At 49.3% G+C, this 24501-nt stretch overlaps 1 protein-coding gene across 3 annotated transcripts in view; it reads left to right on the top strand.

Moving 5' to 3' along the window:
• The window catches only part of UBR2 (ubiquitin protein ligase E3 component n-recognin 2), a 1393714-nt gene that overhangs the window by 1151304 nt on the left and 217909 nt on the right, over window positions 1–24501 (top strand). For all 3 annotated transcript variants that reach the window (XM_085612829.1, XM_085612828.1, XM_085612830.1), the window contains one exon: window positions 7787–7917. In XM_085612829.1, the coding sequence (XP_085468955.1) occupies window positions 7787–7917 (131 nt within the window). The remainder of the gene's footprint in view (window positions 1–7786; window positions 7918–24501) is intronic.

Here is a 24501-nt window from a genome sequence, read left to right as displayed (position 1 = left end):
CCTCGAACGGAATATGCTACTTACCAGTATGCATCTGTTCTTGGCATGTAGAGCTGCAGATCTACACACGCCCACCCGCCTCCCCGGCTACCTTTATCTGTTCCAGTTTATCTTATTTAGATACAACACACATGGGCATCTTTCCTGTTATTACTACGCTCCATCTTTCCCTGCTGGCGAAAAACAATCTGAGGATGGAGCCGAAGCCCATGCGCTATACGATCCAAAGGAGGAGTCACCGACCTCGGGACTTCCAAAGACTTTCCAAGAGGAAAAACAACTGCAAACATCCGGGCCCAACACCAGATGGCGATTTATGCACAAGTGTGTAGATCTGCAGCTCTACATGCCAAGAACAGATGCATACTGGTAAGTAGCATATTCCTTCTATTTTACATGCAAGTGATTATCCTAATATCAAAGATCTCTATAGTTTTCAATTAATCTACAGTGTCGGCTTGCTTGGTGTACTGTATCTTTATTTCTGTACTAGCCCAGCCACTCTCTAGGACTCCTTTAATGTTGTTCACAGTGTTACAGCACCATGGGTCGTTGTTTATACCCCTTGGTGCTACAGTGGATTTGGCATTGCAGAACTCCGATTCGATGTGTTGGACTCTTAGTGTTTAAATGGGGAGGCAAATCCAACCCATTCTGTTTTCATTCCTGCCCCACCGGTGTTGAAATTCAAAAACATTGTGAAACTATGCTCAACTGTGTAATATTGCACAGTTCTATTTTAGCTAGCAAAGTACCTGCTTGAATATAGATTCCTTTGGCTCAAATGCGTATAATCCCTTTTTTTTTCCCTGTAATTATCTAAGAAGTTAGATATTCGGGAGGATCCTAAATGGGAAGTTTTCCTTGCTTTGTGCGAGCATGGCCCTGGCTGCAAACTACCTGATGTGACAGTCCTGTGCGCCATTGTTTCCTGCTTATTCATTTACAGATAGCATTTCTCATGAAGGAATGGAGCAGTTTCACGTTGTACCTAAACTGAAAAAGTCACTTTTTCCAGATTGTCACAAAGGCAGTTCAAAGGTACCCTACCTCCTATGAATAAGTAAAATGGAGATTCTCCAGGTACTTTTTGTTCCCAAGAAAAGCGACATGCTCAGACCGAATTTCTGGTCTTTCTTTCCTTAATGTCTTTCTTCAGAATGTCAAATTCAAGATGCTGCAGGTTCTATTTGCTGTAGGTCCTAGATGCATACTTTCTTGTGCCTGTCCTGCAGTCCCACAGGTATTTCATATACTTTGTTGTGGGGTTGTAATACTTCCAGTACACTGCCCTGCCTTTTGGCCTGAACTCTGCCAATCTCGGGTATTTTTAAAGGTGATGATAGTAGTTGTGGATATATGCATTCATGTAACTTGATGACCGGCAGCGGTAGATGAGCATATCATAGTCAGTTGTAGATCACCTGCAGACCTCTGTTTCCCTGCTGTCTTGCCTGGCATTCTCTGTCAACGAGCCAAAGTCCTGTTGTCTGCCTGGGCAAAGATTCCCGGTCCTGGATACAGTGGAGTTCAAAACCTTTCTGCCCGACAGCAAGATCAGAAGGTTAAGGATGTGATCCCAATGTTTTGAGCTTGTTACTTTGTTTTTACCCAGATGGTTCTGAAGCATGTTGGTCTCCTGGCATCGTGCTTTCGGATGCATTGTCTTTGGAGGAGGTCGCGTAGGCGAGTCAGGGATTAAGGACCACTAGTATCCAGTGGATCAAAGACATCATATCAATATGCTGGCGATACGTGCCATTTGGCTTGCCCTGACGGCCTTCCTGGAGTCCATCAAAGGCATGTGTGCTCAGGTCCTGACAGATAATACTACCGTCCTGTGGTGGTACCAGCAAGTTAGATGGGTGGACTCTTCTGTTATGTATCATGAAGCACTGTGAATGTGGAGGCGGTGGCACGTTTAAGGGATTTCCCTGATAGTCAACCACCTGGTTACTCATTGAATGCCTAGGCAGACAAGCTCAGCAGGCGTAATCTAGAGAACGACAAGGGGCATTTGCACCTGGCGGTAGTTCAAGGCACCTTTGTCCAGTCAAGCATTCATTGAGTAGATCCTTTTTCTTTTTTCTACAGCCGAGAACCTTCAGTGGGACTGTGGTCACCTTTATGCATTGCTGCCTGTACCACTGCTTACCAAGTTGTGAAGGAGGTCAGGAAGGACTGGGCCCAGGTCATGTCGATAGCCCCAGTCTGGCATTGGAGGCTCTGGTACTCGGAGCTGCTGAGTCTGTGTATCTGACCTCTTTGCTGCCTTCCTCTTTGGAGGGACTTACTTTTCCATTAAGAAGACAGGGTGCTTCATCTGAAACTCCCCAACCTACACCTCCATACGTTTAGATTGAGCACAACCAGCTAAGTGGATTTGACATGCCGGAACAGGCAGTGGATGCCCCTTTGGCTGGTCATCGTCTCACCACAAAGTTAATCTGTCTTGGACGCTGGGCAAAATGTATGGCCTAGAGTGAAAACCTTGTGATTGGTCCTCTACAGACAAAGCTTTCTGACATATGACTGTGTGTTCTGTTGTTTCTCAGCAAGTGGGCATTGTTAAGTCATTTGTCTGAATTTTTAGCCTTTTTTGAATTTGCCTGATCAGCACTCCCTATTTGTCACCTGTGCACAACGTTTTCTAGAAGGACTAACATATGTGTTTCCTTCCACACTTTTTTATGCCGCAGTGGAACCCTCATTTGGTGCATGTGTTCTTGATGTGCACACCTTATCTTATGTTATGAGTCTATATACAGCTGTCTTTGAGGTTGCAGACCCAAAAGACCGTCTCTTTACGATTGCTTTTGTGCTATATCAGCAAACTAATGGCACTGTCTGTTCAATGACACCATATCTTCTCTTTTGCAGATAAACAGATGCTTCAGGCCTGGTCATCCTTTCCACCCAATGTAATGTCACATTTCCATGTGGGGCTGTCTATCTTGCTCAAGGCTTTTTTCCCTTTACCACAACCCTCTAAGGATTAGAGGCTTTAATGACTAGACCCAAAGAGAGCCCTTAGCTTTTATAGCAGTCAGATTAAGGTGTACTGGGAGCACCAATAACCTAGCATTGATTTCACCTGCACAAATATTGTAAGAGCAGTTCAAAATGGACCTTTTAAAAATGGATCATCCTCTGTTCTAGAATGTGCTATGTCTTGACCATTCGGGAGGCTCCTTAGGGCTTTCAGGCTCATTCCACCACAGTTAAAGCTTCAATTACGGCTAGGGGTGTTCCGGTGCTGGACATCTGCTGGCTGTTTTATGCATGTCCGTCCACATCTTTGAAAGGCACTACTGTATCGACTCTCGTCAGGCCTGCCAGTTCTGCAATGCTTATGGTGCAAAGTTCAGGCCTCAAACACAACACCTTTGATGGGGTACACCTTTGGTATGAAATCAAAAGGTAATGAATCTGCAGTTTGAAGTATCTATCTAAATAACAAATCTGATGGAGACTACTAGCCGCAGATTCCTTCACGTACAATTATCCCCAGGCTTGAGACTGGATACGGAAACTTTTGCCACAGCATCCCTGTGCGCCAGGGGCGGGGCGACATCACGCGACTCGTTCGTGCATGTGACGTCGGCGAGGTCACATAAGACCCGCCCCGGCGTGCCTACATCAGTTTTTTCCTTTTCCGCGTACAACGCGGATCCGTTCCTTGCTACTGGCCTGTTTCGGGTCCCCCTTTCTTCCATTCTTTTTTGGTGGGAGCAGTGTGCGAATGCCTTCGGGCTTTAAAACTTGCACGTTTTGTGGGCGTCTTATGTCGGCGACGGACCCTCGCCTCATTTGCATGTGGTGTTTAGGGGAGGATCACGGCACCTCAAATTGTGCGGTGTGCCAAAAGTTGAAGCCGAAGTCGCGGCGGGAGCGCCGCATGAAACTTCTCTCGACGCGTCTCTCCAGGTCGAAGTCCACCCCTCGGTCTGCTTCGGCGGACAGCTTCAGGTCCGGCCGTGGTCGTCGTCCTCACCTTTCTCCGATGTCACGTGAGCGTCGCTCCCCAGTGGTAAGTGTCGCAGTTCGTCCCCGGGGGCTGGTTTTCGGCCCTCCGCAGTGCCGCCGGTGGCTCTGGCCCCGGTGCCGACTGGGTCGGATCCAGGCTCGGAGGATGTGGTGCTGTTGGGGTGCCGCTACTCTGGGGCACCTCCTTCAGGCCACGGCGTCTCTGCCTCGCCGCAAACCCCCCCGCAGGGGTCCCTGTGGTGTCGCGGGAGGTCGCCGGGGCTCGGACGCATCCCGAGCCCTCTCGGTCCTGTCTAAGGCCGAGGTTACGGCGCCGGCAGCAGCTGGACCGCGCAGAGCCACAGGGGTCAGTGGCCCCTCCTCGTCCCGCTCCGGGTCGAGGGCAGACACCTCGCCCTCTCGTACCTCCTCACATGCGGCTGCCTCATTGGAGGGCGAGTCGGAGGTTGTATCGTCCCTGGCGCCGCCACAGGGGTTGCCGGGCGACCTTCGCCTCCTTCTGGGCCGCGGCCGGCGGAGGGCTTCGGGCCCCTCCCCGGGCCCATCCTGTTCCCCCCACGCAGGTGGTTGCCTCGGCGGGGGTTGGGCTGCCGCTAAAAAGTCAGTGCGGCTCCAGCTCTACTCCGGTCTCCGGGGTGACTTGGAAGTCCCTTGACCGTCGACACCAGATGGCGCCGGTGTCCTGCCTCAGAGGGGTCATATGGCATATTCGTCTTTGGACGCTCCTTCTTCTCCGGAGGCAGGCTGAATTTTGGTATCGTCCTCCCCAGAGACTGGTCACCGTGTGGTGTCTTTTTCACCGGTGTCGAAGGGTGGCTCCCCGCCCTTTCTGCGGCAGGGGTGACTGTCGGAGGAGCGGCAGGTCCCTCATTCTTCGGCACCTCCTGACTTCCAGGTCTGGCCCTTGCCCGCCCCACTTGGCCTCGGGGACGGCCGCCTTAGTTTGCAGCCGTCGCCCACAGAGAAGTTGCTTTCTCCACCACGGGGCCCTATGGATGCGGGTGCGGCCTTCACTCACGCGGTGTCCACGGCTGTGGGCATCCTACGCGTGGGCCTACCGGTGGCTCACTTTCCGGCGGACCATCTGTTGGAGGTCCTCCACCAGGGCTCTGGTGGGAGGGAAATCTTGCTTCCCTTTGAAGGTTCGCTCCTTTCTGCCTTGACAGGGGCTTGGAGGTGTCCTGCCTCTGCATCTTCTGCATCGGCACCTTCCGACGCCGCGTGACCCGGCGTGCCTGTCAGTTCACCACTCTGCCGCCAGTCCCCTTCTGCGGACTGCTTTTCCCTCCCTACCGCCCCTGTTGGCTCCGCCGTCCAGGGAGACCCGCTGGCTGGACACTTGGGGACGCAACATTTTCGCCTCGACCAGCGCGGCCCTGCAGGCCCTTAACACCTTGTGTGTGCTGGCTATGGCCTCCTCCTGTTTGTGGGACTCGGCTGAGTCTCTGGGGTCTGCAGCGTCCCAGGTGTCTGCTCAGGTGAATTTGCGGCACCATGCGTTGGATGGCCGGGAGCTTGCGGCGATTATTCTCCGCTCCGCTCTAGACGTCTCTGAGGCGCTGGGCCGGGTCATGGCTTCCTCAGTCGCTCTCCGTCGCCATACTTGGCTTCGGGACGGCGTCTTCCCTGAAAATATTTGGTAGAGACTCATTGATCTCCCATTTGATGGCAGTCTGTTGTTTCATGCCCCGGCCATCCAGAGGCTCTTGGCAGGGCTCCGTCCTCCTCCTCCTCCTCCTCCTCCGTCCCCTCCTCAGTGACTTCTGAGTTAGGGTTGCCTTTAGGTCTTCTTAGGCTGGCGGTTATGGTTGTGGAGTATGTTTTTCTGGCCGATTACGTCCTTTCTTGGGACTTTGGCATTGTTGGCTGCTGGATGGCTTCTTTTTGCTGTTGTTGTGTGTGAGTTCTGCAGGAGTTGTTGCGCAGACTTGACCCTGAGACTGGGCCTTCTGCTTTGCTTGGGCTGCTGTCAAGCCTGTTGCGGGGATGGTTTTTTCCCCCCTGGTTCTTTTGTTTCTTCCTCTGCTGCGGAAGTTCTTCCAAAGAGGGTTTCCCTATATTGGGCCTTCACGTGCCCTATGTGGGGCTATGGTAACTGTCATATGGCTTATGCTCTGCTGGAGGGTTCTTGTCGCCTTCGGGTACCTGTTCTCCTTGGTGTTTCCGCAGGTTGCTTTGCTCCCTGAGGTCGTGTGCGCGGCCACTCGTGGTGGTGGTCCAGGCCTCTTCTTCTCTCCCTGTTTCCGTTCTGCAGTCTAGGTTGTTCCTTACTAGGCGTTGCCTGCTTGGTCTTCCTGGGGCCTCGAGCTGTTCTTCTTGCTTCTGGCCTTGACTGCCAGCATTGTTTTGACTGTCAGGCTGCTCTCCATCTGGAGTGGGCTCGCCTTATTCTCCCTAGTTTCCTTGGGCTCTCTAGGCTCTTCTTCCTGTCTTGGCATTCGACGGAAGATGTGCTGCCTTGTGGGGGGGTGCGGTGCTTTGGCCTCTCAGCCCTTGCCCTTGGTTCCTCTGCTGTGGATGTGCAAGCCTCTTCAGCCTTCGTTTCCTCCTGCGTCCCCTTGGGGTCAGTGGGGTTCTGCTTGTGGGGGTTCCCTTGGCCTGGCAGGGGCGAGGTTCTACCTAGTCCACAGATCTGGTCCCCTGTGGGGCCCTCTGCTCTGCATTGGCTGGTGGGGTCCTTTCGCAGGCCCTCCTTCCCCCGGGGGTATTGCTAGGGTATCTATTCTACGTGAAGGAATCTGCGGCTAGTAGTCTCTATCAGATGTACGAGTTACTTACCTTCGATAACGATGTATCTGGTAGAGACGATTCTAGCCGCAGATTCCTTCACGGCCGGCCCTTCCTCCCCTATTCTGCGAGGACCCTTTGGTTGGTCTTTGGTACTCGCCTCCCGGTGGGGGCTGTGTCTCCTGTGAGTGCCTTCCTTGTTCTTGACGGGTGGCTCCGTCTGGGGGCGGTTCCTTCCTCCCTTGATTCCTTGAGGCTAGGGTTTCAGTGCACTGGTGCCCTGCTGCTCTGGCTACTCCCGGTTGGGGGGGGGGGGGGAGTTTGCTTCTATCCTTGTCCTCCCTCCCCTCCCTCCCTTCCATGGCTGTCCTCTGGTTTGAGGGTCCTCTGGCCGTGTCTTGCCCTTGTCCTTGTGGGTGGTTTTCCTCTAGGTTTGGGTGACTTGGTGGTTTGTTGTCCCTGTCCGTCTTGGGACTGGTCCCTTTCCTTGCTCAGGATGAGGGGGTGGGCTTCCTCCGTGGGCCATGACTTATGCCTGTTCTTCCCTTCGGGGCACAGGGATTAGGAGGTTGTCTATGTGCGGGCAGGGTGGCTGCGCAGGTTTCTGCTTGTTCTTCTTTCTTCTATCCCTGCCTTTGGGGTCTGCGGTGTTGGCACTACCCTGGCGGTGTTGTTAGTCACCGCTTCTTTCCAACTTTTCGGCTTTTCGCACACTGTTCCCATGCTCCTACAGTTTTTTATAGTATTCCGCTCGCAGATAATTTATCACTCACCCACATTCCTCCAGCAATCCTCTAAGACTTTGAGTGCCTCTGTAGCCAGAAACACCAAAATACATAACTGGCCGGGTGCTTCTGCCCCATTAATGCACATTTGCCTTATGTCCAGTCAGTACCAGTTACACTGGTTCATAAGTGTTGCCATCAAGCATCATGACATAGTCAAAAGTGTGAAAAGTGTTTGCATGTCTGAGCCTGCATTTATTCAAAATAGAAAATTGAGAGAGAATACTCTGTCCTTTAGATCAAACGTTACTGAAGGTGTTTAACCTTGTCTCCTTTTTTCCTTTCAGTGCCTTGAAAGAGTTGTCATCTGGCTGGCATCTGTGCAGGACTATAAAAGTTGGCATCATGCCTTTTCTGAGGTGTTGTGCTTTGTTTTTCCATTATTTAAATGGTGTTCCTGCACCTCCAGAAATGCACGGTAATATGATTTTCTATCCTGTTCATTGAGATTTAAGTTCACATTATTAGATGCAGCACTCTAGGAATCTCTTTTTTTAAAGCCTCATGTTCCAGGAGTCTTGATTGCTAGTGGTTCAAGATATGTAGCTAAGAAAGGACTTTTTATATAAACCAACATCAAGTGCAAGGGGTGTGACTTTGCATAATACATAATGCCATGCCATATCTGATGTTCGGAAACAGCGCCCATTATCTTACATTTCAGTTACAATTCTCTTTCAAGTTTAAATATCTGAAAATATAACTTTTCATTTGATATTGTAGTAGTATTATTATTTAATGAATACAATCCAAAGAAGGAACAAATACCTGAAATTGGTTCAAGATTGGGGCAGTTTTTTGGTGCTTGTATGAAAGTAGTATCTGCTTCTTATGGTTACCCCCACTTTTTGCTTCATGTGATAATGCTTTCTCCCTAAACAGTTATGTTTTGTTCTTAGGTACACACCAGATTGGATACTGGGGTACCCTTGTCAGTCCCTAGTATATGGTACCCATTGACCCAGGGCATAAGTCCCAGAGACCTCCCATGGGCTGAAGCATGTATTATGCCCCCCATGAGAAGTCATGCAAAATGGAACTACAGGCCTGCCATTGCAGGGTTTACTATACATAAGGATCACTGCACTTAAAACCTATTAGTCAACCCTATAGCAGGCCTTAACTATCCTGCAGACAGGGTGCTTGGTTCTAAGGGAGAGGGTGCCACTGCATGAGCTGGACACCCCTGCAGCCTACGGAGTCCATTCTCATGGGTTACCAGTGTATGAGCCATTTAGAACATATAGAGTGACATTAAGCGACCACGTGACGACCAACTTTAAAACGGCTGAAAGTAACCCGATTGTGTTTGGTATCAAACATTGTGGAATCGCTGAGGGAGGGGTGGTCAATATTGATGTCCTTGACGAGGCCCTGACACGGAGGAATGGTCTAAGATAAGATCATATCAATGCATTATTATGTCAGATATTAAATGAATATACATGTATTTCTGGAATGATCCTCATAAGCAATGCCGAAGACGGTTATATATGCTCTTGAAATAGCAATAAAAAGTGTTTTAAAAAAAAATATATATATACCATCTAAAAAAAACAAAAAAAAAACATTGTGGAATCATACCCCCACACTAGTAAGTGTGGGAGGTATGATTCCACCCCTCAAAAACGAGCTTTGTGAGGTCCCTGGTGTTCCCGTTACCAGCCTTCTAGTCCCAGGCAGTCCAAAAGTGTTGCTGCTGACCAGAGACACATTTCTGCCCTCCTGACGTCCTGTCACAGGGAGGTGTGACCACCTCTCAGACAGGATTTAGTGAACTAGGCTTGGGTGGGTGCGCTTGCCAGCGACCGAAAGTCTGCATGAGGGGCACATTTGGTGTCCCTGTGCATAGTCCTGTTCAAACCAGTCCTGGGAGCCATTGGCTCTTGCTCTGGCGCGAAACTGGATAAAGGACATGGGAGTAACCTTCCCACTGTCCTGAGGGTCCCCTAAACCTGTCCAACCCTCTCCCGTGGGTACAAAAGGGCTTATCTGATAGAGACATCTAGACGCAGATTCCTTAACTTAGAATATCTCCCCAGGCATCAGACTGGATCCGGAAAATCCTTTTTCCCCCCAGCAATACCTCTGCACGCCGGGAGGTGACGTCGCCAGGCTCCGTCCTGACGTCGTCCACGCAAGTGACATCCGTCCTGATGTGAGTTTTCTTCTTTTCCGAGTCCTAACGCAGATCCAGGAAAGTGATACCTCTGGCCTGTTTTTGTTATCATCTGATAGAGACATCTAGCCGCAGATTGCTTAACTTTCTTTGCAGCAGCACCTCTGCGCGCTGGGGGATGGCGCCACACGACCCCGCCCTGACGTCGTCCATGTACGTGACATCAGCGAGGTCATATAAGTCCCTCCTGGCGCGCTGACGTCAGTTTCCTTCTTTTCTGCGTGCAATGCGGATCCGGAGTAAGCAGTTCCTCTGGCCTGTTTTCAGGCCCATTTTGACGCTTCACCTCTGGAACAGTGTGCAATGCCTTCGGGCTTTAAAATGTGTACCTCCTGTTCTCGGCAAATGTCCGTGACGGACCCACATCTTATCTGTATGTGATGTTTGGGGGAACACCACGACTCGACGGATTGTGACGCCTGCCAACACCTCAAGTTGAAGTCCCGGCAGGAGCGCCGGATGAAGCTCCTTTCGGCTCGCCTGTCCCGGTCGGAGTCGTCTCGTCCTCCGGTCTCCTCATCGCCGGCAGGCCCCTCTGGTTTCCAGTTGCGGCGTCGATCGCCCTCTGGGGCCCGGAGACGTCACTCACCCCTTATGGGTAAATCGCGGCGCATGTCGCCGAGATCCTCGACCTCACTTCCGTCTGTTGTCGGGGGCACTAGTTCCTGGAGCCCTCCGGACATGCGCCCCCAGGAGTCGCCCACCCCCTATTCGCCCTGTCCTGGTGCAGGGGCGACTCGGACCCAAATGGAGGCCCATGTCGTGGCTCTGCAGGTCTCCCTTGTGTCCGCTCCTGTCCCTGGGGCGTCCTCGGGGTCCCCGTTACTTGCGGGATGCCCGACAGACTCGCCGGTGGCTTCGCCCCGGGCGCCAACTAAGCCCTTGCCCCCCAGGGACGAAGGAGATGTGGTGTCGTCAGGGTGCGGCCCGGCTGGGTCCCCCTCTACGACCCATAGCACCCATGCTGCGCCGCATAGTCCAGTGGGGCTCCCTGTGGCGTCGCAGGTGCTTGCTGGTGCTCAAAGCCTTGCTTCGAGCACACCTTGGCCTTCCGGATAGGCAGCCGCCTGGCCGGAGCCGAGGTGGGTGCCGTTCCGGCGCCGAAAACTCGTGTCAGGGTGCGGCCCGGCTGGGTCTCCCTCTACGACCCGTAGCACCCCTGCCGCGCTGCATAGACCCGTGGGGCTCCCTTTGGCGTCACAGGTGGTTGCTGGTGCCCAAAGCCTTGCTTCGAGCACACCTCGGCCTTCCGGACGGGCAGCCGCCTGCCCGGAGCTGAGGTCGGCACCGTTCTGGCGCGACAACTCGCCTCCTCGACTACAACTCCGCTTAATACTTCGGAGTCGGAGCCTGTTGTGGTTGAGGCTGAGTCGGCGCCGCTGCGGCGCCAGAGGCTTGCCTCCCCAGCGCCGGCACCATCCCCTTATTCGGAAGCGGAGCTTGTCATGGTGGACGTGGAATCGGCGCCGGATGGAGACGAGTCGGCGCCGGACGAAGCTGGGTCGGCGCCGACCGCAGACATTTTGGCACCTCGTGGGCGCCGGGTTGTTGAGTGTTCTCCGGAAGCTTCTGGGGAGAGTTTGGCGTCGCCTTCACATCCGGCTACCCCGGATCTATCCTTGCCTGTGCCCCCCTTAGAATTTGTGGACCCGGCAGGATCCCCGCCTCCTCAGGAGCCCCATCAGGACCCCCATTCGTCAATGGGTCTCCCTACCTTAGGCATTAGTCGCACCCTCAGTGTATTGGAAGACTTAGTTTACAGCTCTCACCTACAGATGAGTTGCTGTCCCCTCCTCTGAGGGCTACCGAGGCCGGTGCGGCGTTTCTTAGAGTTGTCTCCTTAGCCACTCGTGTTTTAAACATGCAGCCCACTTCGGTCCCCTTGCCTTTGGACTCTCTGCTTAATGTCCTTCACCATGGGTCGGGTAATGTGGAGCCGCTTCTGCCCTTTGAAGCTTCTCTTTATGACGCACTTTTGGGCACCTGGGCTCAGCCAGCTTCCGGTGAACCGGTGGCTCGTTCTGTCTTGCATAGCCAGCGGCCTCCTCCACATGACCCAGTTTGCTTATTTGTTCACCCAGATGTGCAGGGGCTTGTTTTGCAAACCGCCTTCCCTTCCTTGCCACAGTTAATGCTTCCTACCTCCAGGGAGTCCAGATGGCTTGAGTCGTGGGGGTCGTAACATGTTCACCTCCACTAGTGCTGCCCTTCGTTCACTAAATACAGTGTGTGTATTGGCTTGGGCTACCTCTATATTGTGGGACTCTGCAGAGTCTCTCTTTTTGGCCACCTCTAAAGGCGCTCGTGTTGACCTCCTTCATCTTATCCGGGATGCCATGACCTTGCTGAATTCACGATCTGCTCGGTCTTGGATACTGCTGATTCCTTAGGCCGAGCTATGGCTGGTTCGCTTACCTTGAGGCGCCATGCTTGGTTACGGGATAGCGTCTTCCCAGAGAATATCCGGGAGCGACTTGTTGATCTACCCTTTGATGGGGTTTTATTGTTTGATGCCAACGCCGAATCGGCTGTTCAGCGCCTCCTTGCGGGCTTCCGCCCTCCGCCTTAAGCCTATATTTCCCAGGTCTTCTTTTTGCATGTTCTGGGGTGGGTACCCTTTCATTTAGCATCCACAGTTTGTTGTGTCTGGCCTCTGTGGTTTGCCCTAAGAGGTGTTCCCCGTTGTTTGGGGTGTCCATACTCCAAGTGGGATACTTGTATGCTATTGTATAGCTCTGCTTTATGTTATGTGGGCCTAGAGATCCTTTGAGCTCTGTTCATCCCCTGGTGCTCTTATCTTGCTGTTGTACGGTGTTCAATGTTGTGACTTGGCGCAATCTTCTATACGTCATGAGTCGTCTTGCTTTTATGCGTCATTCTCCTCCTTGGAATATTTTCATGGTGTTTTTCACATTTAAAATGCAGATACCGCCTGCCATTAATGCTCCTATACCACCCATGTTGCATGGTCGTGGCTCGTTTAAAAAAAAATATATATATATATATATATATATATATTCACTGAAAAAACCATAGGTTTCAGGGGCGTTATAGTTAGCTGGACTTTTCACTCGTACAAAACCATTGAAATTCCCCCGTTATAGTTAGTTCAGCTAACTATAACTCGCGCGCCCGCAATGCACTGCTGATGACGTCACATATTACATCACTCATGACATGGTCAGTGTCACCACTCATGACATCACTGATGACATCTCAAATGACATCACTGATGACATCATCCAGTGAATGTGTGTTTTTTTGAAAATTACATATGTTTTATATATGTATATCTCAAGGTCGATGCAAGAATAAATGGGTATATAAGTGTCTAAATGGATGATTTGTTTTTGAAAAATTGATTGTATAACTGACTGATTAAGTGTATCTTAGTGAATACATGGCTTAGTGAGTAATGTTTAAATGTGTAAATATCTGTATCAGTCTCTCACTTTGTGTATAAGTGGCTGCATGGGTTGGTGAGTAGCTACATGAGTGTCTATATAGGTTATTAGTTGGTTTTTTGAGTATCAGTATGAGTGTCTGTGTCTGTATGGTTCGGTGGGGGGTATTACGTAGTGCATAGGTGCATGAATGAGTGACTCATTGTTTGTATGTGTTGAAGACAGCATGTGTGCAGGACTGTATGGGTGGATGAGTGTGTTAGTGAGTGAATGACTGTCTCAATAGTGTCTTTATGAGTAACTACATATGTTTTAAACTAGTATATGTGACTATTGGTGTATATAAGTGAGTATATGTGAGAGTGAGAGATTAAAAGCGTTCCTGTATGAATAAGTATGTGTTTCTATAAGTGATTGTTTAAAAGACTAAGTATGTGTAAGTTTCTGTAGAAGTAAGTGTGGTGGTGTGTGTATAACTGTATATGCAAGTAAATGGATGTTTGATTCTTTATTAGCATGAGTGACTGTGTGTGAGTAACTCTATGGATGAGTGGCGTTGTGTAACAGGATGTATAGGTGTGTGAGTACATAAGATGAGTGAGTACATGTATGAGTGACTGTATAGGACTGTTGGTGAATGAGTGGATGTGTATGTGGATCTTGGAATTACTGAATAGGTTGTTGTAACTGGTATTGGTATTTCTAATTTTTTGACATTGTAGTTTCTATTTTTGAATGTGTGTATCAAAGGTTATATTAGGGGAAGAGGAGGTCTGCCACTCTATCACAAGGATGATGTCATTAGTGATGTCATCAGTGATGTCATGAGTGATGTCACTGACCATGTCACGAGTGATGTAATATGTGACGTCATCAGCAGTGCATTGCGGGCGCGCGAGTTATAGTTAGCTGAACTAACTATAACGGGGGAATTTCAATGGTTTTGTACGAGTGAAAAGTCCAGCTAACTATAACACCCCTGAAACCTATGGTTTTTTCAGTGAATTTCTAAGGTTTTTTAAATGCTAATTCCTAACTATAACGTGCCTGAAACCTATGGTTTTTTCAGTGAATTTCAAAGGTTTTTTAAATGCTAATTTCTAACTATGCCTATAGAGATAGGACATGTGAAGAAAGAAGAAAAAAAGCACAGAAAGAAAAAAAAGAAATGCAGAAAGAAGCAACAGAAGTCCTCAAAGACAAAGAAAAGTGCAGGAAGAAGGATAACGTGCAGAAAGAACAAACAGAAGAGCAGAAAGAAGCCTTGTTGCAAAATCATCCTGTACCCTCAACTTTTTCAGACGGATACTGGTGGTAACTGAGTCTGACTAACCAGTCCTTGAGACAGTGCTATGTTAAAAGACACTCAGAGTACAGTGAAAACACCTACATACACTAGGGAACACTATGCGTTGGGGTCCCCCTGTGATCAACATGACCTCCTCTGTAAGCCCCTAGTATATAATAGGGCAGGGGATTAAAACTACCTCTTAAAACGCACCACAGGGCGTGTTTGTACACGTCACCTCAGGCCCTGTCCCCTCACTTCCCCACTGTGTAAACACGCCCTGTGGCCGTTTTAAGTTGGGAGATTAAGTCCCCTTGAATCCTGAGGAACCCTAGGGTCCAACTAGACCACTAGGTACCTCCAGTAAGCGCCACAGAGCTGCGTTGCAGAGAGATGTAAAAAGGGGCACGGCCTAGACCACCTCTCTGCTACGCAGCGGAGTGGTGCTTACTGGAAGCACCTGGTGGGCTAGTTGGCCCCCAGGGTCCCTCAGGATTGAAGGGGAATTATTTCCCCAACTTAAAACGCGCCACAGGGCTTGTTTGCACACGTTAACTCAGGCTCCGTCCCCTCCCTTCACCACTGTGTAAACACGCCCTGTGGCCGTTTTTAGTTGGGAGATTAAGTTAATTTGAATCCTGAGGGTCCCTAGGGTCCAACTAGCCCACTAGGTACCTCCAGTATGCGCCACAGAGCTGCGTTGCAGAGAGGTGTAAAAAGTGGCACGGCCTGGACCACCTCTCTGCAAAGCAGCTCAGTGGTGCTTACTGGAAGCACCTGGTGGGCTAGTTAGCCCCCAGGGGCCCTCAGGATTGAAGGGGAATTATTTCCCCAACTTAAAACGCGCCATAGGGCGTGTTTGCACACGTCACCTCAGGCCCCGTCCCCTTCCTTCCCCCCACTGTGTAAACATGCCCTGTGGCCGTTTTTTAAGTTGGGAGATTAAGTCCCCTTGAATCCTGAGGATCCCTAGGGGCAAAATAGCCCACTAGGTACGTCCAGTAAGCGCCACAGAGCAGCGTTGCATAGAGGTATAAAAAGGGGCGTGACCTCAGAACACCTGTCTGCAACGCAGCTCCCTGGCGCACACTGGAGATACCTGTTGGGCTAGTTGGCCCTCAGGGACCCTCAGTATTGAAGGGGAATTAATTCCCCAACTTACAACTGGCCAGGGGGCGCGTTTGCAGAGTGCTGCAAGTAGGGGGCGTGGCCTCCAGCGCGATCCGGTCTTTTATTTATTTTATTTTTTTAAGAAGGAGGGCTGTGTGGCCCCCCTTCGTTTTCTAATTTACTGGCCCTGGGAACCCCATCCCCAGAGGGCCTGCACCCTAATTTTTTTTGTTGAAAAAAATAAATTTGGCCCTCCCAAGGCCTTAATCGGCCCCGGGGACCCCAACCCCCGGGTCATGGCTTTTTTTAATTTAAATTCTTTAGGAGGGGGCTGTGTTGCCCCCCTCCTCAGGCCACTTATGGCTCCGGGGACCCCATCCCCTGGGGCCGGCCTTTGTTTTTTATTATTTAAAAAATATATATATTTATAGAAACACCTAGGACATGCTGGACAAACCGTATGTACCTATCACCATGACGATTTGCGTGATATTCATTAAAAGGCGACTATGCTTAGAATGAATCCACATGGAATGTATTTACACCGCTAGTGAAGCTCTGACGTGTCTGACGCCCTACCGTGCCTAATCCCGGCGCCCCCGCCGGTGGGTACTCTCCAAGTAGACATCCTTGTCGTTTATTTATACAAACATGGGTAGCTATTGACGGGCACATTTAATATACACGCACATCAAGCCATTCAAAGGTGATTCGACAAAAATTCGACCAAACTATGCAAGAAACCCCCCTCACGGTTAATAAAAAACACATCCACCGCCGGATGTGTAATACTTTTTATTTTACTCTCTGGAAAGGAGACAAACCTCACTTGAGAGTCACAGCGTGCTCCTGGCTGACCCCAATGCTGTGTTACACCCACCAGTGCCCGCCGATTGCCTCACACCTCTGTGTTGTATTCCACCAGCAAGTGAGTATGCTATGACACTCTCTAGCCCATGTGCACTGTAACACCATCCCGTGAATATGTCATGCCACACTTGCCTTCGCACGGCTTATATTGCCCCATCTAACGTGCCTTCCTCGATATGTATGTTATAACGCACAGCGCTATGCCATACATATTACAATCTGGGATCCATATCTTTGTCACAGTGCATATGCAACGTTACACTCCCCAGCACATATTTTATATTACAACTTTAGAGACTAGTTATGTTACACAACACTGCCCTGTGCATATTACACTCCAAGGCGCATATTGCATAGCACGCGCTGGTGCCTGTGCTATCTCGCGCTCTCCAATGAATCTGTCATTGCGCACAATGTATTGCATATTATATTTCATGCCCCGGTTCATCTTATATCACACTTTTTGGTGCATAGTTTATACCATATACTACATCTAGTTTTCATTTTCAATCGTGCTCTCAGGACTATGTTCTATATAACACTGCGTCCACCTACCCTTTTCACGGGCATTACATTTTGCGATGGGGGTGGAGGGTCAGGGGGTGTTTCTGCTAAGTGAGCCCGGAGTCACAGTCACAAACGTCCTCTTCTTCCTGAATAAAAGTGAGATTATGCTGCATACTTGTTCATATTTTAAGTAGTTTGCACAGACACACATTTTAAAAACAATAAAGTTCCTAATACCCACCTTCTCTGAACAGTTAGCTTGCTGCCCCATCCACCTCCTCCCTATCCTCTGTTGTCTGAATCCATGGACTAGCCTCCTCCCTCCTGCCATGCATGGTCTGATGTGCTGCCACTGCCCTCCATTTAGCATGATGTACCAGTCCACTCCTCCTGCCCTCCATTGCCCAATTCTATGGCCCATCATTGACCTCCTGCTTAGCCTCTGTGCTTAGCTTGCTGCCCCTATTCTCCTTCCCCCTGCCCTCCGATGTCTTTGTGCATGCCCGTTCTCCATCCTTTTTGCCCGCTATGTTCCATGGACCTGCCACTCCTATCTACTCTGAGTGTTCTGTTGAGCTGCCACTCCCCTCCCACCTGCCTAGCATTGTCAGATGACTGTAACCTGTCCCTGCCACCTCCACCCTGCCTGTCCACATGCCATGCCCCTATCCCCTTCCTCCTGTCCTCCATTGTCCATTTTACTGCCACACCCTTCTGCCCTCCCTGATCTGTTGTGCTGCAACTGCTCCTCCTGCCTGCCCCGCGTGGTCTGTTGTGAGGCCCCTTCCCCTGAACTCTCTTGTCTGTGCCCAGGTCCTGACCCTCCCTTCTATCCTCCATGGTCCTTTGTGCATGCCCCTGCACCCTCCTTCTTGCCCATCATAGCCATTGTGCTGCCACTAACCCTCCCGCTTGCCATGCATGGTCTTCTGTGCTGCCATGGCCCCTCCCACCTTCCCTGTGTGGTCAGCTAGCTGCCCGTGACCCCCTCCCACCTTCCCTCCATGGTCTGTGTGTATGCCACCATAGTCTCATTGTTGCTCTCCATGGTGTGTCTTGTTTCTAGTGCCCATCCTGCCTGACCTCCATGGTCATCTTGCTGCTCCTGCCCTGCCACCTTGCCCCCAGCCCTCTGTTTCCATGTGCAGACCCCCTATTCCCTCCCTCCTGGCTTGTCTGTTCCATTGTAATGCCCCTGATCCGTCCCTCCTGCCCTTTATGCAGCTTTCTCTCCTGTCTGTCCATTATGGTCAGCTAGCTACCATTGCCTCTTTCCCGTCTGTTCTCTGTTGTCCATGTGCATGGTCCTGTCCCCTCCCTATTGCTTTCTATGGATTGTTGTGCTGCACTCCCGTCCCGCATGCGCTGTGTGGTGTATTGTGCTGCTGCAAACCCTGATGCCTGCCCTGTAGGGTCAGTTTGGTGCACCTCTCCATGTCCCTCCTGTCCTCTGTTATCCGAGTCCATGTCCCTACCCCAATTCCTCCTGCCTACCATGATTCAATGTACCATACTTGTGAACATTTTGAACTTGATAAGAGGGAGATTTTGGAAAAAAACTGGGGTATTGATTTTCCCCTTTGAGTTACATTGAAAAAGAGGAGATTGTAGACAGGAGACAGATCAAATAAAGCCCATTTGAGCTTAAAAACATTGGACGTTTCCTGGCTGAAACGGGTCTGTTGGCATGTATGGTTGTACTACCACTGCCTCTTCCTTCTGCTAGTGATATTTGTGCTGCATTTAGGCTCTTTTGTGTCTGGTGGCCATCTTGGGAGATTTATTTGTTATGAAGTTTCCTAATTTCCTCATTTACTGCAGTCTCCTCAGTAGGAAATACTTTCAGTTTTTTACTTGGTTCAATCAAGAAGGCATTCAGATGTGTCACACATTTGCCATAAATTCTGAATGTTAGCACTCTAGTTGCTCATTAGATCACTGTAGTAAAGCTACTGCTCACCAGGGAAGTCTGCTGCTGGTATTCAAAGTGCATGTTTCAGTCTGCATGTCAGAATTTTTTTATGACATAGAAGAGGATTTGAGAAGTCAAAATGTGTCCTAATTTTTCTTTCTGCAGCACTAATCATAATTTCTATGGCATTCAAGATGGCTTCAGGTGTGCCATACTTTTGTCATAAGTAAGACTGTTAGCGCTCTAGTTGTTCGTTAGAACACTCTGGGACATTCTGTCATTGGGCTATACTTGGGCTACATCTGGGTGATATTTGGGCTACATTTGGGCTCTTTTGTCTCTGGTGGCCATTTTGGGAGACTTATTTGTTATGATGTTTCCTAATTTCCTCATTTACTACAGTCTCCTCAGTAGGAAATACTTTCAGTTTTTTACTTTGATTCCATCAAGAAGGCATTCAGATGTGTCACAAATTTGCCATAAATTCAGAATGTTAGCACACTAGTTGCTTATTAGATCACTGTAGTAAAACTACTGCTCACCAGGGAAGTCTGCTGCTGGTATTCAAAGTGCATGTTTCAGTCTGCATGTCAGAATCTTTTAATGAAATAGAAGAGGATTTGAGAAGTCACTCAAAATGTGCCCTAATTTTTCTTTCTGCAGCACTAATCATACTTTCTATGGCAAAATGAACCCCCTCATTTTGTTCCTTTTTAAATTAAATGTTTTAAAAATTACCACTTTATTCCAACCAAGATGGCTTCAGTTGTGCCATACGTTTGTCATAAGTAGGACTGTTAGCGCTCTAGTTGTTCTTTAGAACACTCTGGGAAGCTGCAGTAGAACACAAAGGAATCAACTGACAGACTCTGCCCTTGTTGGATGTACATGTTTCACTGAGAATGTCAGACTTCATTCTGACTGAGAAAGATAATGTGAATTTACTGAAAATATGCTCTCAGTTAGCTTATAGATCACCTTCCAAACCTCTGTGGGAAAAATAGTTTTCTCCCAAACATGATTCATGATATCACAGCAGAAGGCTTTTTCACATGGTAAAATCACCTTAGAACACACCACAATTCCTAAAATGAGTATGGTACCATCAACAAATGATTTATAATGTAACTAAAGTCTTAAAACCTTCTATTAACTGCAATGCTTTTTAATGAGGTGCTATCATGTATATTGGTCCCAAGATGGCTGCCAACACTTCTTGGATGAAGTGCTGACAGCCAATCAGATCTCACGATGAGATGTGTGGTTAGGCTCCGCCCAGATATATATGTGATTTTACTTTTGATTTTCTCAGGAACTACTGAACGGATTTACACCATTTAAGCAAAAGGCACATGCCTGACCTGAGGACTACCTCTTTGCCAAATTTCAAGTAATTCTGTTCAGCCGTTCGGGGTGTACCTTCGACTAAAGGTCCTATGGGAAAATGCATGGGGAAAACGCGTTTTGGGACCCCCCTTTTTTCTCAGCCCCCGCTTGACGAATCACCCCGAGACTTTCAGGGTAGGACCTGAGCGGAGCGCCCCATTAGTTTTGAAACTAACGAAGATAAGTCAACCGGCGCCAAAGTTATTCAAAATAGAATTTTCTGATTTCCTATGGGAACTCGGTCCTAACTATAACTATCTACTGGCGACCACCAGTAGATAATATATTATCTACTGGCAGTCGCCAGTAGATAGTTATAGTTAGGACCGTGTTTCCATAGGAAATCTGAAAATTCTATTTTGAATAACTTTGGCACTGGTTGATAAATCCTCGCAAAAGTTTAAAAAACTAATGGGGCGCTCCGCTCAGCTCCTTCCCTGAAAGCCTCGGGGGGATTCGTCAAGCGGGGGCCAAGAAAAAAGGGGGGTCCCATAACGCGTTTTCCCCATGTTATTTTCCATAGGACCTTTAGTCGAAGGTACAGCTTGAACGGCTGAACAGAATTACTTGAAATTTGGCAGAGAGGTAGTCCTCAGGTCAGGCATGTGCCTTTTGCATATATGGAGTCAATCTGTACAGTACTTCCTGACAAAATTGCAGTTTAAAGTACATAATTATCTATATGCGTGCACCGTGCGCGCACGGTGCCGTGCGCGAGCGTAATTCTGATTGGTGGTTACATGTCAGTCAACATTCAAATCGGTCGAAATCAGGAAGTGTTTTCCGCCATTTTGTTTGTTTTGGGTGCGACACTGAAAAAGAGAGGTGGCGAACGTGAAAAGGGGGCAGGGTAGAGAGTTCCTGACCCCCTAGCCTTTGTCAAGGGGTCCCTGAAGGACCCCGAAGGGTGAAAAAAAAAAATATATATTTTTTTTTAAATCGCGGGGTGCGCGCACGCTGAAAAACCTTAAAAAAATAATATAATACATACATAACTTAGCCTTTAAAAAACCGTTCAAATTCACTTAAAAAACCATAGGTTTCACACACGTTATAGTTAGGAATTAGCATTTAAAAAACCTTGCAAATTCACTTAAAAAACCATAGGTTTCACACATGTTATAGTTAGCTGGACATTTTACTTGTAAAAAACCAATGAAATTCCCCCGTTATAGTTAGTTCAGATAACTATAACTCGCGCGACCGCCACTCCATCACAAGGATGATGTCATCAGTGATGTCTTGAGTGATGCCACTGGCCATGTCATGAGTGATGTAATATGTGACGTCATCAGCAGTGGATTGCGGGTGCGCGAGTTATAGTTATAACTATAACGTGTGTGAAAGCTATGGTTTTTAAGTGAATATATATATATATATATATATATATATATATATATATATATATATATATATATATATATATATTTTTAATTTATTTACCATGGGTACTCTTCTTCCTACATCTCCATCTCTCTTCGCTGCTGCAAGGTCTGGTCCTATATCTCCATGGGTCAGGGAGCTTTTCTGAGCTACACTTGGGATTGCCTTTTGTCTGCGCTGCAGGGTGTCTTTCAGTACACTTATGCTGCAGGGTGTCTTTCAGTATACTTAGGTGCACTTTGTCTCTTTTCCTGCATCTTCAGCATAGGGTCCCTTTTGCGTCCCACTACCTGGGGTGGTACCCCGGCTTTACACTGCTCCCTTCTTGGTGTGCAGATACTAAACGATCTCTCTCTTTGTGGACAAGGGTTAATTTTTACTCCCAGTCGGAGGATGTGGTCTACGAATCTGAGATTCTTTCCTACATTTATACGTCTATTGGTACTCTGGTGCCTTTGCTGCCACTTCCTTCGGGTGTGCCCCTTTCATTCGGTATCACCCTATACTATGTCTGCTGTGCGTGCGGAACAGCTCTTCTGATGTCAGTCGTTCTAGGGTCTGCACCCTACCACTGTATTTAGTGAGTTGGTTCTCACCGTAATCTTCAAGCGGCCTGGTTGGGCAGTCCGATGCCCTTTTTTAGCTACGCCACCTTGTTGTCTCTGTGGCTGTCGGCTCTGTGCATGTTTCAGTGGCGGCCCACCTCTACGTGCTTCAGATTGCCCCTGCTCACCCCTGTCCCTCCTTTGGTGCCTGGGTGTGCACTTGGGGTGTTTCTTGTTCCCACCTGTCCTTCTAGGACATTGTTCAGTTTCTACCATTTGCCCTTCAGTTTCTGGCTGTAGCTTGGCCTGCATTCTTTCCATGGGCTAGCCTGGTAGGCTCTGGTATGGTTGCATCGCTTCATGTATTTCCCCAACCTTTGGTTGGTGTTCACATAGTCCTTCTTCTTCCTTCGTTCTGGACTCTCTCTCCCTCTTTGTTTGCTATAGAGCTAGTGCCGTTTCCACATCTCATACTTATACAGGTGTGGTGCACTATTATTTCATTTTTATTGGGACGCCTTGCCTCCCGTTATCTTCCGAGCTAATTGGGTTGCTGTCTGGTTGTCTTGTCCCACGTGTCCGTCACTCTGTTGCCGGCTCCATGCTTGAGCACTTTGTTGTTCTGTCGCAGACCCACCCCCTCTTGGGGTATGGCTATGGTAACTATTCTAAGTTAAGAAATCTGCGGCTAGATGTCTCTATCAGATGTACGAGTTACTTACCTTCGATAACGATGTATCTGGTAGAGACGTTGTCTAGCCGCAGTTTCTTTAACGCCCATCCATCCTCCCCGCTCTGCAAGAACCTTGCCAGGAGGACTTCTCCTCTTGCCTTATTTCAGTTGCCATTGGTTTTCTTTCAAGGGTGCTCACATAGTTGCGCCCCTTTCGGAATTACCATATGCGGCTGACTCCCTCCAAGGGGCTTCTTCCTGTAGATGGTGCCTTTTCATTCACTGTCATCAGGAGATTCTTCTTCTTTACCTGCTGTCTTCCCTCCCGCCCGCCTTCTACATTCACTAGAGGCTCTTGTCTCCTATATAGTCATCTTCTTTGACGATTTATTCAGCTCAGTTTCACACTTCTGTTGTTGTAAGGGAAGATACCTTCTGGAAGTATATTGCTGTTCTTTCTGTATGGAAGATACCTTCTTAGAGTACATTGCTGTTCTATCTGTGCTCTGTCCTTGCTGGACGGCACAGTTCTACATGGCAATAGCAGTCACAGTTCTACATGGTAATAACAGTCTATCTTTTTGTCTGTTGGGATATTCTTCCCTTGTTGCTCACACTATGGGAAGGGTCTACGCTTTGCTATGCATATATATGTAGACAGTGTCTGATGCTGTCTTTTATTATGGTGTTTTGCACCATCCACCTTATTTATTTTGTGGATTTTTCATCCTTTGCACGCTGTTCCCATACTTTCACAGTTTTTGTTGTTGGCTCCGCGTTGTGCCGTGGAAAAATTTCTCCGAAGAAAACTGAAAGTCAGCGCACCGGGAGGGACTTATATGACCTCGCTGACGTCACATACGTGGACGACGTCAGGGCGGGGTCGTGTGGCGCCGTTCCCCGGCGCGCAGAGGTGCTGCTGCAAAGAATTTTCCGGATCCAGTCTGAAGCCTGGGGATATTCTAAGTTAAGGAATCTGCGGCTAGACAACGTCTCTACCAGATACATCGTTACCGAAGGTAAGTAACTCGTACTTCAGGCCTTCTCTACGCCATTTTGAGTCGAGGAACAGTGTGTTCGATGCCGGCGGGCTTCAAGCCGTGCCGGTCCTGCTCGCGACAGATGTCAGCGACGGATCCTCACGAAATCTGTTTGTGGTGCTTGGGCGAGCACCACGACTCCTTGGAGTCACCCGAAATCGCTGCGGGAACGCCGCATGAAGCTGCTGTCTGCCCGGATGTCCTGAACGGACCCCTCGCGACACCGGTCTCCTTCTCCAGCGGAGACGTCCACGCGGCGCCAGTCCTCACAGGAGGACGTTCCTGTTCGGGCAGCTCCCGGGACCGTTGCCGTCATTCGCCTTCCTCAGGTAAGCACAAACGGAAGTCACGGAAGTCGTCAGCTTCGCGTCCACATCATGTCGGGGCCCGCGGCTCCCGGTCTTTGCCGGACTCGGGCCCCCAGGAGTCGGACCCCGCATATCCCCCGTTTCCGGGTGCTGGGGCGACCCGACCTCAGATGGAGGACTACTGCTGGGCCCTGCAGTCCTTTCTTGCTTTGCCCACCCTCCCTGGCGCGCCTTCGGGCCACACAGGGGGATAGAGACTCAGATCAGGACTCCGCCGGCGGGTTTACCCTTGACTCCGACCGAGTGCCCTGACACCGCATCCAGAGTCGCCGCAACGTCGGGACATCGACCGGAAGGGCATCCCACAGCTTCTAGCCTTTCCACAGCGGCATCGCAC

The sequence above is a fragment of the Triturus cristatus genome, chromosome 6, assembly GCF_964204655.1.
Source record: "Triturus cristatus chromosome 6, aTriCri1.1, whole genome shotgun sequence".
NCBI lineage: Eukaryota > Metazoa > Chordata > Amphibia > Caudata > Salamandridae > Triturus > Triturus cristatus.
This window is presented reverse-complemented; position numbering and strand designations above follow the sequence as displayed.